Raw genomic sequence first — 15,363 nt, forward strand, 5'->3', positions numbered from 1 at the left:
ATTAAGTTGAGTTACTACAAGTGGAAAATAGATAGGAAAGTAGAAAAAGAACATTATACATGTAATGAGATATATATGCTCCGTGGCATGTCATAAATCAAGGTATCCCAGCCAAGATCAACATTCCTCAAGCTCATTTATTCACTGGAAACAGGTGCAATTCTGATTACTTGTCTGTCAATGGAGGAAATGATCTCTTCCTCCCCCTTTTCCTATGAGTTAATTGTGCTATTAGTACTCCTCTGTGATTATGGTGCTATTTCTATATGACAGGTCCTGTCACAGCAGGTTGCATCTCATGGGCACCTATCTCTCATCACCTCTTCCAGAAGGGACAGCATAATAAATACCTTCATGGAATTGTTTGACATTCTTCCTTGAGATGCCCTGTAATTACTACGTCCTCCTAGATGCCTTTTGTACAATCTCAGCTGTAGACGTCTTACTGTAGGTGTCGGGAGACTGCTGGACCATGAGCACATAATAATCCAAACAGTGGCCACAAGTGATATTCAGTTCTATGATAATCAATGTTATCATTGTTTTACCCCAATACGTTATTGGCATATCAGTATTAAAAAGCAGGCTTCCACAGAGAGTTATGTTCCTGCGCTCAGCTATACTATTATACCCAGCGGTGTATGGCACTGTGATCTGGAACACATGTCTGTACTTTTTCAAGGTGGCTTGTGTTATACCACTTGTGTATTCACTATTCAGTCTCATTGTCTGTATGGGGTGAATCCAGAAACCTGACAAAAACATTGCTTGCCTGAGCAAGGTACTTTGTCTCTCAGTACTTCATCCTTGCTATGAAATATTGTGCATCCTGGCTGATCGCAATGTATTGTACCTTTAAAAAAGAATAAGTACAAAGCTACTGTCTAAAGGTGCAAGATAATATTACCAGGATGAGTCAAAGGAACTGCATTGCCAAAAAGGAGTAATCCAATGCCTTTTCATCCCTATCACCACACTACAAGGGTGAGAAGATAATCCCAAAGCATAGGCGCCGGAACAGAGGGGGAAAGGGGGCAACTCTCCCCCCCCCCCAAAAAAAAAAACATGGAGCTGGGCCCAGAGATAATCCCCTTTCTAGCTGCTCCACCTCCTCCCTCCACCTAGCTCCGACCCCTACAGTGGCTAGTAACTGCGGTCTGGCCCCTCCACTGGGACCAGCCCTGCACCTTTCTACCCTCCTACTTTATATTTCCTCCCCTCTTACCCCTTAGCTTCCTCTTCGTACTTTCTCTCTTCCTCCTTGGTCCCAAACGCCACCCCATTCGCGGCACCCCCAATTCCCACTGATTGTACCCTCGACCCATGCCCCTTGTGGCACCGTGCGTGTCACCCCCGACACCCTCATTGATGCTCATATAAATATATATCTAGGGGTGCCAAAATGAAATTGTTTTTCCTCTCCAAACTAAAAAATGTTGTGTCACCCCTGTCCCAGAGTAAGGGGTTTACATATGAATAATCACTGTACAATTCATATTGATGTGCTTATTTTATTTAATTATAGGTGATACGTATTAATATTCTCTTGCCGATGCAGCAGCTCCAATGAGAGGCTCTCCCAGTGTAAGATCTTGGCATTGAAGTAATAGTTATCGCTACCACTAGACTGCTGGTTATGACACTGCACATGCGTGGCAATGAGGAGGTGGACGACGACATAAGCTGCAAGAGAGGGATCGCAAGATAACTCTCCTGCGAGAATGCCTTCACGCAGGGACATCCACAATTTTTTCTTGGAGTGCCGAATTTAGAAAATAAAAAAGCGGGTCACCATTTTTTTTCACACAGTTAGACTCCCAGTAATTGGGTAAGGGGGTTCTCTACTGAGAAATACTTATTCTAAGAAACACTAAAATTAATTTTAAAAAAATCTTAAAATAAACGTATTTTGAAGGATTTTAGATTTCAATTTTGCTTACTGTGATAAGATGCATAATATGTCACACAGCAGTGTCTCAGCTTCATAGTATGCCACATGGTAATGCCCAATTTATAATATACCACACTGTAATGCTCCCAACTGGTAATATGCCACTCAGAATCTCTTCAGTCATGCCCCTTTCTATGCCAGCTGCAGAGCACACCCAGTCATGCCCCTTTAAATGCTCTGAGCCCCCTTAGTCATGCCCCTTTAAATGTCCTAAGCTCCTTCAGTCATGCCCCTTTATATGCTCTCAGAGCCCCTTCAGGCTCGGACACCCTAAGTTTTGCCCTTTTTTATGCCAGCCTCAGAGCCCCTTCAGTGAACCCCTTTATATGCACAGAGCACTCCCATGCCCTTATATACCAGCCCATGGCCCTCTTAATGACCTTGCCTTACCCTCACCACTGAAGTCCTCCTTTCCAACGATTGTCCATCTTTTCGGCCTGGCTCCCGTGAGGCTGCCCCACGACACTGACTCCAGTCACATGTGCAGGAGAGGCAGCCTTGGGATGCACTGAAGGCGGAGCCACCTCTGCTCCATAAGTACAAATTGGGTAACACCAACTTTTTGGGAACAAACTAAAAAAAAACAATGCTTTTTGGAGCTCGGCTCCCAGAGTCAGATTACAGACCTCATTGAGAATAATGGGGACTGCAGTCTGCAGTGCTAATTAGCCTTTTGCAGGAGATATCTCCTTCCTTAAGCTATTGCTACATAGCCCTGATACTCTAAATTATGTGGATAATGCAATTTCCTATGATTTAAGTAAAACAAAAGACGATACATACAGTAGTTCCCTAAATCTGGAAGGTGCTGTAACAAATAAAGAACCAAATAAAATATAAATGGTGAGAAATTGGGCACTGATTCACATTCATATAAATAAGGATATATACAAATAAAAGGTCATATAACAAATCAAAAGCAGGTCCTTGTGTGATACCCCCACAGAGGGGCGTCACTTAACAGCTGGATCCACGTCTTCCAACTCAGTGGCAGAGAAACACCCTAGCCTGATCGTGACAAGCTCTCACCTAGAGCCGGTTCTGCTCTAGGAGAGAGCTTGTCACGATCAGGCTAGGGTGTTCTCTGCCACTGAGTTGGAGAAGACGTGGATCCAACTTGAGGAGGGAACAGGAGACCTGGATAAGTGTCTTCCTCATCCACTAGTCCAGGATGTTGACGAGACCTGACCAAAGGCGCAGAGTCTAACTTACTGGGAGGTGTTCACCAGTGACCCCTCCAAGCGAGATTTGGACTTAAGCTTCACCCAGCAAGCAGGTCGTGGCCCTTTGGTCAGGTATCCGGCACAAGTGGGAACAAATGAAAGAACACTATCACAGGGAAACACGGGATAGATATGGGAGGTTTTGAATAAAATTATGTATAGAATACACACTTAATGGTTGTCAGACACAGAGCTGGCACTGGAGGAGGATGTAATGAGGTGGCACTTTATAAAGGGTAGAGATAGGCACCCTAATAGCCTATGGGGAGCTAGATGTTATTTAGTCTAAGAGTCCATATAACTCATTCCTTTTGTTATGGAAATAACAGTCTGGATTCTGAGGACGCTAGCGTAAATGTGTATGTACCTCATGGATATCATTGATTTGTCTAACGATGGAGCACTTCTCTAGTAAAAAGGGCCTTTCTGATGCACAGCAGCAGAACAGTTCCATTTTTTGGGGCGTGTGGGCCAACTTTCGTGCTCGATGGTAACTTGGGGACAGAGATGGGTCACCTGTTTCTGACTTATCTTTTGCACTCAGCATATCCAGATACCACTGTTGACGGCTATGGAGTAAAAAACAGTGGGCGAGATGGGCTTCCACATGCATACGTTTGGATCATTGGTATACCGACATCCAAATCCTGAAAAGGGACTTAAGATAGGCGTCGAAATACCGATGCCTATCTCAATCCCGACACCGAAACGCCAAAGGATGCCAGCCCGAATGAGGTAAGTCCAGGGCGCCCTTAGCGTTAGCCGCGCGGGGGGTGTGTTTAGGTTTAGGGAGCATAATGGGGTTAGGTTTTGGGGGGTTAGGGTTAGGCACCCCTAGGGGGCGGATTAGGGTTAGGCACCCCCGAGGGGAGGTTAGGGTGAAGGCACCCCCCTGAGAGGGTTAGGTTAGGGTGCGGTAAGGGGGGAGGTTAGGGTTAGGCACCCAAGGGGGGAGGTTAGGGTTAGGCACCCCCCTGAGAGGGTTAGGTTTAGGGTGTGGTAAGGGGGGTTATGGTTAGGCACCCACGGGGGGAGGTTAGGGTTAGGCACCCCCGAGTGGGTTAGGTTTAGGGTGCGGTAAGGGGGGAGGTTAGGGTTAGGCACTAGGGGGGAGGGGAGGATAGGGTTAGGCACCACTAAGGGAGGGTTAGGGGGGGAGAGTGGTAGGGATAGAGTACTTACCTGCCCTGTCGGGATCTTCTCCCTTCAGGCTGCCGGCGTCAGGATATGAACTGGCGGCTATTCAGCGGGACTCCATACCCATTCCATGCAAAGGAAGTAGGATGCCGCGGGCGTAAGGAAAAAAGGCTGCAGATGTGTCCGACTCTAAACCTATATATATACCTCTTACTATTATTTGGCTGTTGATACAGTTCATTTGTATTATTTCATTTCCGACTTTCTAATGTAATAATGACTATAGGCCTGATGCAGTGTTGAATGAGAATCCGGCCTTTCTGCTCCTGATCTGCTCCTGGATATAAATGCGTATATTCCCCACGTATGCAGGGTTGTGCGCATCTTGCAGTGTAACCTCCCCAATGTGTGCGCCTGGTTTTCTACTGGCCATCATCATCATCATTGCGCACTTGCAATTTTGCTATACTGAGCATGGTATGAAAAGTTGACATGTAACAAGCAATATGTCGGCATTCACAAATGCTTTGTTAATATATCAACATGCCGACAACATTTTTGCATATTTTCGCCTAACCCTTAAATTAACACAAAAATTTACTGTCAACATTTTGCTGTCGACATGTTAAATGGCACATTATGAACATGTCGACATTTTAGCCATGTCGAAATTTGTGAATTTTTATATTTTCCTTGTCGACCTTATGTCCATGACAACATTATGAACCTGTTGACGTTCTGACTGTGAACATTCTGGATGGATACCGCTATATTAGGCGCAAAAGATGAATCTGGAGACAGGCGTGCTCACATCCAGCTCTGCATAGCCCGCAGCTGTGGGTAGGTGGGATTGAATGTGTTCAACGTTGCATCTCCCATACATTTCCCTGTGCCCACTCCCAGACAATAGGCAGAAAACACGGAGGGTACTGTATGCTGTGCCAACAGGCTTACATTCAACACAGCATAAGATATGGTGGCCATACTTAAGGTGAATCCCTTATCCCTTATACCAAATCATTTTTGGGGATTAGCCAACATTAAAAAAAAAAAAAAGTTAGAAAATTGACAGATGAAGCAATAACAGCAAAATATATTTATAATAAACCAGGCCTGATGCTGTAACCATTAGACAATATGTTGTTTTGGGATGCGGTCACTATCCTGACCATGGGATTCCGATGCTGAGAATGCCGGCACCGGAATCCCAAAGGTAGGTAGCGGGTTGGGGGGAGGGTTGGCGTTAGGGGTTAGGCACTAGGGGGAGGGTTAGGATTAGGCACTAAGGGGGGAGGGTTAGGTATGGGGAGGGGGAGGTTAGGTTTAGGCACTAGGGAGGGAGGTTAGAGTCAGGCACCGGGGAGGGAGGGGTAGGGGGAGGGTTAGAATACTAACCGACATGTGTCGGTATTCTAACCCTGTCGGAATGCCGGCATCGGGATTCTGACCGCCGGGATCCCGTGCACCGGCATCCCATCCCCTTGTTTTCAACGTGATGTGTTACAAATACTCACTGTTTCTCATTTGTAGTCGCTGCTATATAGAAATATTTTATTTGTATTAACTTGTAAATTCTACGTCTATTGTGTTTTTCTTTGGTATTTTATGATCATTGCGGCACTGCTGTATAGATTCTGGCTGCCGGGTGCCATTCTAGGCACTCTGGTAGCCAGATGAGGCTAGCAGAAAAAAGCTCAGAGGGCCAGACCAAATGATTCTGCGGACCTTATACGGCCCAAGGGCCTGAGGTTCCCCATCCCTGCCTTAGACTATAATCTCTTACGAGCAGGGCCCTCTTCCCTCACATGCTTCTCCTTTCCCTTACTTATACTATCATCTACTCCAGGGGTGTCAAACTCATGGCCATCCAGCTGCTGTGGGACTACATATCCCAGCATGCCTTGCCACAGTTTCTTAGCATGCCCTAATAGCTAAACTGTGGCAGCGAATGCTGGAATGTGTATTTCCACTGCAGCTGGTGGGCCACTGATCTACTCCATACTCCTCACAACGGCACCTAACACTTGGTTGCTGCTGCCCTGCTGCTTATTCTGAGTATTACGACCGCTGATGCAGCATGGTCTATTAACCATGTACTCGTCCTGCAGTGTCTTGTACTGTAAGTCACTGTTTTCTTGTTTTTACTTAATAGTTTATGTACTATGTAAGGCATGCAGAACCCTTGTGGTGCCATATAAATAGAGGGTAATAATAATACCATATAGGCACTCTGCCATTATTGAAGTACCCCTCTAGTAGTCCTGCATACGCTGGGCCTTAATCGGCTTGGTTTGATATTTGTTTCCGAATAAATACAACTTATTGCAGAGATTTGCACTTTCATTCGCTTTCCGTAGCGCTTCTCAGACTTATTATGCACGGTCACATTGTGTTCGTAACTTGTTCATCCTTTGTGATAAGTCCTTTAGGTTTCTTAAATCCAGTTATCTGGGTATCGCTTAGACCAGAGGTTCTCAAACTCGGTCCTCAGGACCCTACACAGGTCACGTTTTCCAGGTCACCCAGCAGGAGCGCAGGTGTACTCATTACTCACTGACACATTTTAAAAGATCCACAGGCAGAGCTAATGATTTCACTTGTGATTATGTGAGGAAACCTGGAAAACATGCACTGTTTGGGGTCCTGAGGACTGAGTTTGAGAACCTGTGGCTTAGACTGTTCCGTGATTAGCAGCACCTTCATTCTATATTTCCATGACTGGTAGGTCTGGCTCGCCATCTCATTCCTCCGCTGCAGCCGCTACTATAGGGTTAAGACTCACTTTTGCCGGAGGCTAGACACAGGCCCGGTGCTACCATTAGGCAACCTTAAGGAAGCCGCCTAAGGGCGCCGGCCACTGGAGGGCGCCAATGGGTCCACAAAGAAAAAAAATGAATGGCATAATTCATGGCTGAGTGGCATATAATGAATTTGTGGCACAGCTGTGTGGTATATTATGAATTGGCACCAGTGTTATGAGGTACATTATGATTTTGGTGCTGATGAATTGGAGGGAGCAGGGGTGGTTGGTGAAATGTTGCCTAGGGCGCCTGGAAACCTTGCACCGGCCCTGGCTAGACAGGAGAGAAGGCTGTAGGTGAAGCATAAAATACTACCTAGATATTCCCTCTGGTGTCCTCTTTGCTGTTAGCTGGAGGCAGGCAGTCCCGGGCAAGAATTTATTTGCCATTAGGTGTTTCTACTTACGGCTTACCTGCATGTTGGACTCTGTTGGCAGCATAGACAATGGCTGGTCCCAGTGCACGAATGGGCAAGTGGCTGTACTGCAACATCTGGGAGGCGCGCCATAAAACTGACTTACATCCTAAAATTATACACAAGTGAAAGGTCTGTGTGTCCTCGTTAGGTCCAATGTTTGCACTGTGGTGAGACACTTCTCTTATGTACAGGGCCGGTGCTACCATTAGGCAGCTGCCTAAGGGTGCAGGCTCCTGAGGGGCACTATTGAGGCGACTTAGGTCACCAGCACAAAAATGAAAGGACATCCTTTTGCTATTTAGTACTGACAGCAGAATAGAGGATTATATAGACAGTTGCTGCCCCTGTACTTTTCCCCTGCTCTTCTATTCATGTATAACATGCCTGGCTGGTTCAGTATTGCAGGCTGGTAGCCGTGTCCGTCCTCTTTCCCTCTCCCCCTCTGAAACTACACAGTTGACCTGAGGTATTAATAAATATTTGTGGTATATCCAGCCCAAACTACAGTCAGACACTTTCTGTGGCAGCTCACACAGGATGTAGAATAGTATTATTACAAATGTTGCATTGAATATTGGATGGATCATAACTTCATGATCAATGAAACGGGTCTGTTCACTAAGCCTTGGAGAGAGATAAAGTGGAGAAAGAAAAGTCCCAGCCAATCAGCTCCTGTCATTTTTCAAACACAGCCTGTAAACTGACAGTTAGGAGCTGATTGGCTGGGACTTCTCTTTCTCCAAGGCTTAGTGAATAGACCCCTAATAATCATTATGAACTATGGCGCTGATGCGGTGTTGAATATACTCCTGTTTAGCATGTGTGCATTTACCCTGTGTCTGTTTAAAAAATTAGCATTCGCAATAGCGGTCGTGCACTTTGGACCCTTATCACCAAATAGATGGAACTGGGAGTGTGGGTGAGGGGGGGAGGGAAGTGATGGGGGTGACGCTAGGCTGAAGTTATGCCGAGGGTGCCAAGAAACCTTGCACCGGCCCTGCTTATGTAACATATGGCAATATGTCTCTCTGCCCTCTTAGGCTGGCTAAAGCAACCCTGACACTTATTCCACTATTTGGCATTCATGAGGTCGTGTTCATCTTCGCCACAGACGAGCAGACGTCAGGAATTCTGCGCTACATGAAGGTCTTCTTCAACCTCTTTTTCAGCTCCTTCCAGGTGAGACCTACACTGGTTACCAGCGAGAAGACGCACTGATTAATTCTAGCACTAAGGGGGTCTGGGCCGGAGGGAAGTGCCCCATTCTCCTGGAGGCCCATTATGCCCCTTTTTTTATCCAGAATTAGACGCTGATCCAGCTTGAATAGAACAAAATAGGTAAATTGGCTCTGTGCATGCTGAGACAGCCGGCCACTTGCAGATGCTGCTGGAGTCTGGGGAGGGAAGGGGCGGGTACAGTAGGGGTACATTCCTGTAATTGCCAACAGATGCAGACCACCACACTGATGCATATAAGCCTGGCACAGCCATATCCTTGGGTAGGTGCAAGAACTCGCTTTTGGCAATGGTCGACAGCACTAGGTAACCACTTCTGATTGCGGATTCACCAACAAAGCAGATAGATGCTCTTTTTTATATTTTTATGCATTATTCGTGCCCATGATATTATGAGTGTCTTCAGGGTCCATTCAGCAATGACGGAGATATTGGCACAAATATTTTTGACCAACAGCGACATGATTATTTTCAACCTCTCCACAAAGTATTCCCCACTATTCAGCAATAAACTGCCCAGGAACAGTGGTTGCGTTAACACGCTGTCTCTGCCAAATCGGTTGTCCGAAAAGTCTGTCCTGCTCTCCCATGCCCCATCTCCTTACAATATATTTCAAAGTCCTAAAGCTGCATGCACACACACACAACGATTGAGTTAATGAACGATTTTAGTAAACGATTTTCTACCTTGAAAAAAATGAACTAAAATCGTTTACTAAAGTTGTTAATTTACTATGTTCATTTAAATGTAATGAACGAATTTTATGAACTACAAACGATTTTTGCATATTAACTTAATGAAAATCGTTGAGTTGACAAGTCTGACTGAACTACAAACGTGAACGCACATGAACAACAATCGTTCGTTTGACTCAGAAAGTGAATAATCGTTAGAATTATAGTGATAATCGTTAAAAAAACCGTTGTGTGTATGCACCTTAAGACCTTTTCATCAGGTCTGTCAACATGCATGTTTACAGGCCGGGAACAGTGGCAGTGGGCGGAGCTTTAGCCAGCTGCAGGGACCAACCGGACGGTAGGCATATGTCTATATGTCCCTGCAGTTTTCAGCAGAAGGATTTTCCTCATATACTGTAATACCATTCTCAGATGCTGCTATATAAGATAAGCCTTTAAGGATTTATTTTTTTTTACGTCTCCCTGCTACTTGAACAGCAAAAAAACGTTAAATGCTGTGGAGAGTATGGACTTGCTCTCTACAATGTGACGCTGCAGGAGTCGGGCATTAACAGAGAAGATAGTTGCGTTATCTTCTCTGTTAGCCCGTTCCTGCAAATCTGGGATACGTAAATCATAAGGAAAGTCGTTTCTGCATGATTTAAGTAAAATGTTGCTTGCTGAATAGAGCCCTTAGCGTGTTTTATATTTTTCTTTTTAAATTGTACACAGGGAGTTCTACCTGCTGTATTCAAGAAGTTTTGTTCCTTTTATTCAGACAAAACTGCCAATGCCTATTTCACTATAAAAATAAATGTTTCCAACAAAGTGCATGCCTGACATAACCATCCGCATGTGTTACTGGGGCATTTCTACTGTCTTCTGATTGATACAACTTTGCACAAGCAGAACATTTTATTTGATTGAACTCCCTTCACACCTGCGATCTTGGAGGAGACTGCATTCAAACACTGCATCCTGCTCACTCCTGTGTTAGTAAATGTTGTAATATACTATACATTCCTAGTCCACTTGAAGATTGAATTGGATCAGTCCTTGTCATTTAGTTTACAGACTACCTTTGTGTTACAAGTTAGGAGACTGCTAGAAAATAAATTGGCAATTTCCTGAAGGAACCAGTGTAGATGCTGCACTCTGATGTTAGAGTGACACAATAGGAGCCATCAAAGGTCACTAACTCCTGTTACTTTCTCTCTTCCAGGGATTTCTGGTTGCAGTGCTGTACTGCTTTGCTAATAAAGAGGTGAGTTTATCAGATTTGCATTGTCTTTAAGGGGTGATGCTTGGCCCATTACACCAGCAGCTTGTGTTCTGGGGTTCCAGGATATATTTTTCCCTCCTTATGTAGGGTAAAATACCTCTATACAATCCATTAAGAGATTTTTTTTTTAATACATATTAAAATAATCTTACTGGGCAAGTTACAGAAATAGTGATTTCTTCCAATCAAGGTCAGGATCGTTACATGGGAACTATAAACCTAGTCACTGGAATAACAGGGCCAGCAGGACTTCTTCACAGTGATAATGGCCTGGCTGATGCCCAGTCATCAGTAGCCCATTTGTTGGATGTTGAAAAAGGAGAGTTATGGCAGACTTACCTTTGTTAACTCTCTTTCTTCGAAGTCCATAGGGTCCACAGGGGAGACAATGCGGTATAGGTGGTGGTTAGGAGGACTGGACACTTACAGTTAAAGCTTTTCTGTCCCAGGATGCTCTGGTCCTTTACCACCCTATAATCCACCCACAGCCTGAGGCAATTCAGTTTTGTCAACAAGTCCAAGGCAGGAGCAGGATAGGAGACAAGGAAGACTGCTACACTTAAGAATCACACTCTCGGGACTTCCGGTGGGCGGGGCATCAAGCATGGCCGCTTTTTAGTTCAGCTCCTCTCTGAAGGCTTAGGATCCAGTGCCATCCTGCAAAGCCTCTCGATTTATGGGCTTCTCCTGATAACACCATTAATTTGGAGACCCTGGAGATACCTTCATTGCCAAGGAGCGCCATTTGATTGCACCGGAGTCCGGCCACCAACTTAGATGGCCTGCATGAACGCTGGCAGCCTGTTTGGCGCGAAACACATCTGAGAGCTGGCGGCTCTCCCAGCGGAGTTTCCTGCATCTACCCTCCGGCCCTGTCTAGGAGGAAACACTTACCTGCTACCTGTCGGCGACCCCAGACATCCTGCATCGGACACGCGCGGGTGTGCTGTGTAAACCTGGCGCCGGCGGGCTCCCTTCTAACCGTCAGGTCCCTGGAGATAACGAGATAACTGCTGGATCTGGCTGCAGGGAGATTTTACCTTCCGGCGGCGGGAGATGTACTCACCTGATAGCTTGCTGTGAAGCTGAAGACGTGGTTCCCTGCTCTCCCCGGTGATCGCGCTGTTTGTCGGATGCTGGACGGGCTCCTGTGTACCTGAGGGGCGTTTGTGTGAGTACCGTTGGGGAGCGCTGCTACTATCTCGGAACATATCGCATAAACGACTGTGCTGGGGGAGACTCACATCAGGCATTTTGCCTTTCATTGTCTCTAACTGTGGGATCTAATTAAGAAAGGCTGAGAGTACTGCCGCTGTGACTTCCTTCAGACAGTCACATAATTGAGAAGCGGCCAAAGTTTACTGCCCTGATACTTACCTGGGGCTCGTCACGGCTGTGACTTTCGACTCTGACCCCTGGCTATTCAGCTTTACAAAAAGATACTGAGCCCTACCAGCCGAAAAATTTGGCTATTATAAAACAGTCTGGAATGCCAGTGTCTGCTGTTTGACCTATTGATCTTACTGGTTGGTGACCAATCGTAATAACTATCCGACTCCCCCTGCTTCTCCCCCAACGCCGGTTGCCAGCCAAGGTGTCAATTTTATCCCCATACCGCTGTCTCTGCGAGCTGAGGAGGATTCGCTGGTTCTGACCCTGGACTGCTGATGACCGGACTTTCTATTTTTGCTATCCTGGGAGAGGGTGGAGGCCGGGGTGCTTGGCTTGCTACACTTGGCTAATAATCCGGCTGATCCTGATCCTGGACTTTGTTGTATCGTACTGAAAATCTGATAAGTAACACAGCTAAATATATATACTTGCTGTTTTTCTTTATGTGAGCTTTTAGTATATTGTACTTTGAACAGTGAAGATATAATTGCGGCTATTATCTGTATTATATCTGATCTAATATTAGTACGTGGCTGCCATCTACTGGTCACAGTGACAAACAACAGTATCTAAATCTAGCCTCTAAGCTGATGGACATTTCACAAACTATCTATACAGCATTGTTACCACATACTAGCAGTAACGGAAGCAAATTTTGTTAGTTTTACTTTATAAGAACACGGTGTATCATGGAACCATATTAGGGCTTCATTATATAGAGGAATGTAGTTCAATTACTATTGTTCAGAATATAAGACATGGGTGTTCGACAGAGTGATGCATATTTTTGAATCTTCATAACATGTCTACAATTTAGGGGTGGTTGATGCACATCTACTCCTGTACCGTGCTTTACCTCTTGTTAATCTAGTGTCCTGTTGAGGAATTTGGAAATTATCTGACCTTATTAACTGCGAAGGATCTACTTTGAGTAGAATTTTCAAGGGATCTCTCGTTAGGTTATGGACAGATACGTCCGTAAATCTACTCCCGCTACATCTTCACAAGGGTCGACAAGTAAAATGGGCAAAGTAACAGACTCCAGCTAAAGTTGTTCCTCCTTCTCCATCACGTAGTGACACTGCTGATGTGGAACCTGAGAAAGCTGCAAATTTCAGTCATCATTCTCAGGGTCCTTCATCGGTTGCTGAAACTGCTCAGGAAATTTCTAAAATACTAATGCCTCTAATAGATAAGAAACTGGATTCCCTCCAGTCATCTTTTGACGCTGCACTTGCCAAAATAGATTCAAACACCTCCAGACTCGCTACCTTAGAGCAGCGAGTTAGTGATGTAGAGGATCGCTCCCGTGATGTGCAACAAATTGTAGGTACGCAAGCAGAAAGCGTTCAATCGCTTTTAGTCAAAATTGATGATATGGAAAATCGGCTTCGAAGAAGTAATTTGAGGTTTATTGGGGTACCTGAGCAAATAACTGGTCAGGCTCTGGTTCAACTGGTAGCCCACAAAATTCCTGCAGCCCTAAATTTGTCAGAGGATTCCATTTTGCCCCACGTAGAGAGGGTTCATAGAATAGGTCCAGAAAGACCAGCGCCTAATTCACGATCCAGACCGGTGATTGCAAAGTATCTAGACTTTCGAATGAAGGAAAGGATACTTGCTGAATATAGGAAGACACCCACACTAATGGTAGATGGTTTTAAGGTGCTCATATTCCAGGATTTTTCAGCAGCGGTAACACAGAAAAGACGGGAATTTTCAGATGTGTGCAAATTACTGTATGAGCGTAACACTAGATTTGCTTTATTATACCCTGCCAGACTAAGAGTGGAGGATGGGGATCAAACATTATATTTTTCAGACCCTAAGATTGCTAAACGTCATTTTGGTGTGGGTATAGACAGGGAGCGCTCACCGCAACAATCACCAAACAGATGATTGGATAACTGATATAACACTAATTAAGGGTTTGGCTCTAATTTCTAAATAACCACGATCATCCCTGAGAGTAGATTATGCATTTATATTTGCTATTATTTTATTAAATGTGACACTAATGTTGAATACCATAACGTCTAATTGACATGAAGGAGCATTCCTCGTTTTGGTGAAGATTTTCTACTGTACTGATATACGTTTTGTTTGCTACTTTATAAGTGATATTGAGTAGTTTAGGTGTGAATCACAGGTTGCAAGTGATGAACACCACATTGAAATGTTGGAGAGAAAATAAAGGAAAAGGGTGTAAGAGACATTGCGCAGAAGTGTATAGTGCATCTATTTTTTCATGGTTTGTTTTTCATTTTTATTATTTTTATTTACATTTTTTATTTTGTTGGTTCTCTCTCGTTTTCTCTCTCCCCCCCTGGGGGACTCCGGGGCCAGAAGGCTCGCATTCTTCAAAAATGGTGGTCTCCGCTTGCTGGGACGGAGTGCCACGTTTTAACTTAATTTTGTTCTTAGACTGTTTTGTCCCACGGCAAGGTATTGGATAAGACATGTCTAACGATATGAGTACCGGTAACACTGGGTCACAGGTTGATAAGTTAAAATTTTTATCCTGGAACATTGGGGGTTTGAACTCAACTATTAAACGCAAAAGAGTAGTAACTCATTTAAAAAAATTTAAGTCTGACGTAATGTTCTTGCAGGAAACGCATTGGGCAGAGGGAGATATTTCCACTTTGAGGGCCCCATGGATAGGGGAATGTATTAAGGCTAGCTGCAGTAGAAAGATCAGGGGGGTGGCCACAATATTTCAAAGGAATCTGCAATATTCTATTATAAATACCATTGCGGATCCCAATGGAAGATTTTTGATTATTGACGTAGAGATTCAGGGAACCTGTTATACTCTGGTAAACTTGTATGCACCGAATGTTTCACCTCAAGAATTCATAGGAAGGGTGATGGACATCTTGGCGCAACGTACTAACTATGCATTGATAGTGGCGGGTGATTTCAATTCAGTGGAGGATCCCTCATTAGACAGACAACTGACTCCCCAATCATCTAATATGGCAATATGGAGACAATTCCAATCTTTTAAAGCAAATCATCAACTTACAGATGTTTGGAGACTATTGAACCCTACAGATAAATCATACACCTTTTACTCTGCAGTCCATAGATCTTGGTCGCGAATCGATTTGTTTCTGGTCTCAGATAGCTTGGTATCTTGCATACAGGATTCCAGATTGCATTCAATACTAATATCTGATCATGCGCCCATTACAATTTCTTTGAGTTTAACGCAGTCATCAAGGGGCTTGAAACATTGGAGG

The 15,363-nt window shown here is 44.6% G+C and overlaps 1 protein-coding gene across 1 annotated transcript in view; it reads left to right on the plus strand.

The window, feature by feature from the left end:
• Positions 1-15,363, plus strand: part of LOC148505544 (glucagon receptor-like) — a 110,903-nt gene that overhangs the window by 83,366 nt on the left and 12,174 nt on the right. The window contains exons 12-13 of the mRNA XM_088448186.1: positions 8,571-8,709; positions 10,667-10,708. Coding sequence (XP_088304312.1) covers positions 8,571-8,709; positions 10,667-10,708 — 181 coding nt within the window. The remainder of the gene's footprint in view (positions 1-8,570; positions 8,710-10,666; positions 10,709-15,363) is intronic.

This window comes from Taudactylus pleione, unplaced genomic scaffold, assembly GCF_031769625.1.
Source record: "Taudactylus pleione unplaced genomic scaffold, aTauple2 ptg000451l, whole genome shotgun sequence".
Classification (NCBI taxonomy): domain Eukaryota; kingdom Metazoa; phylum Chordata; class Amphibia; order Anura; family Myobatrachidae; genus Taudactylus; species Taudactylus pleione.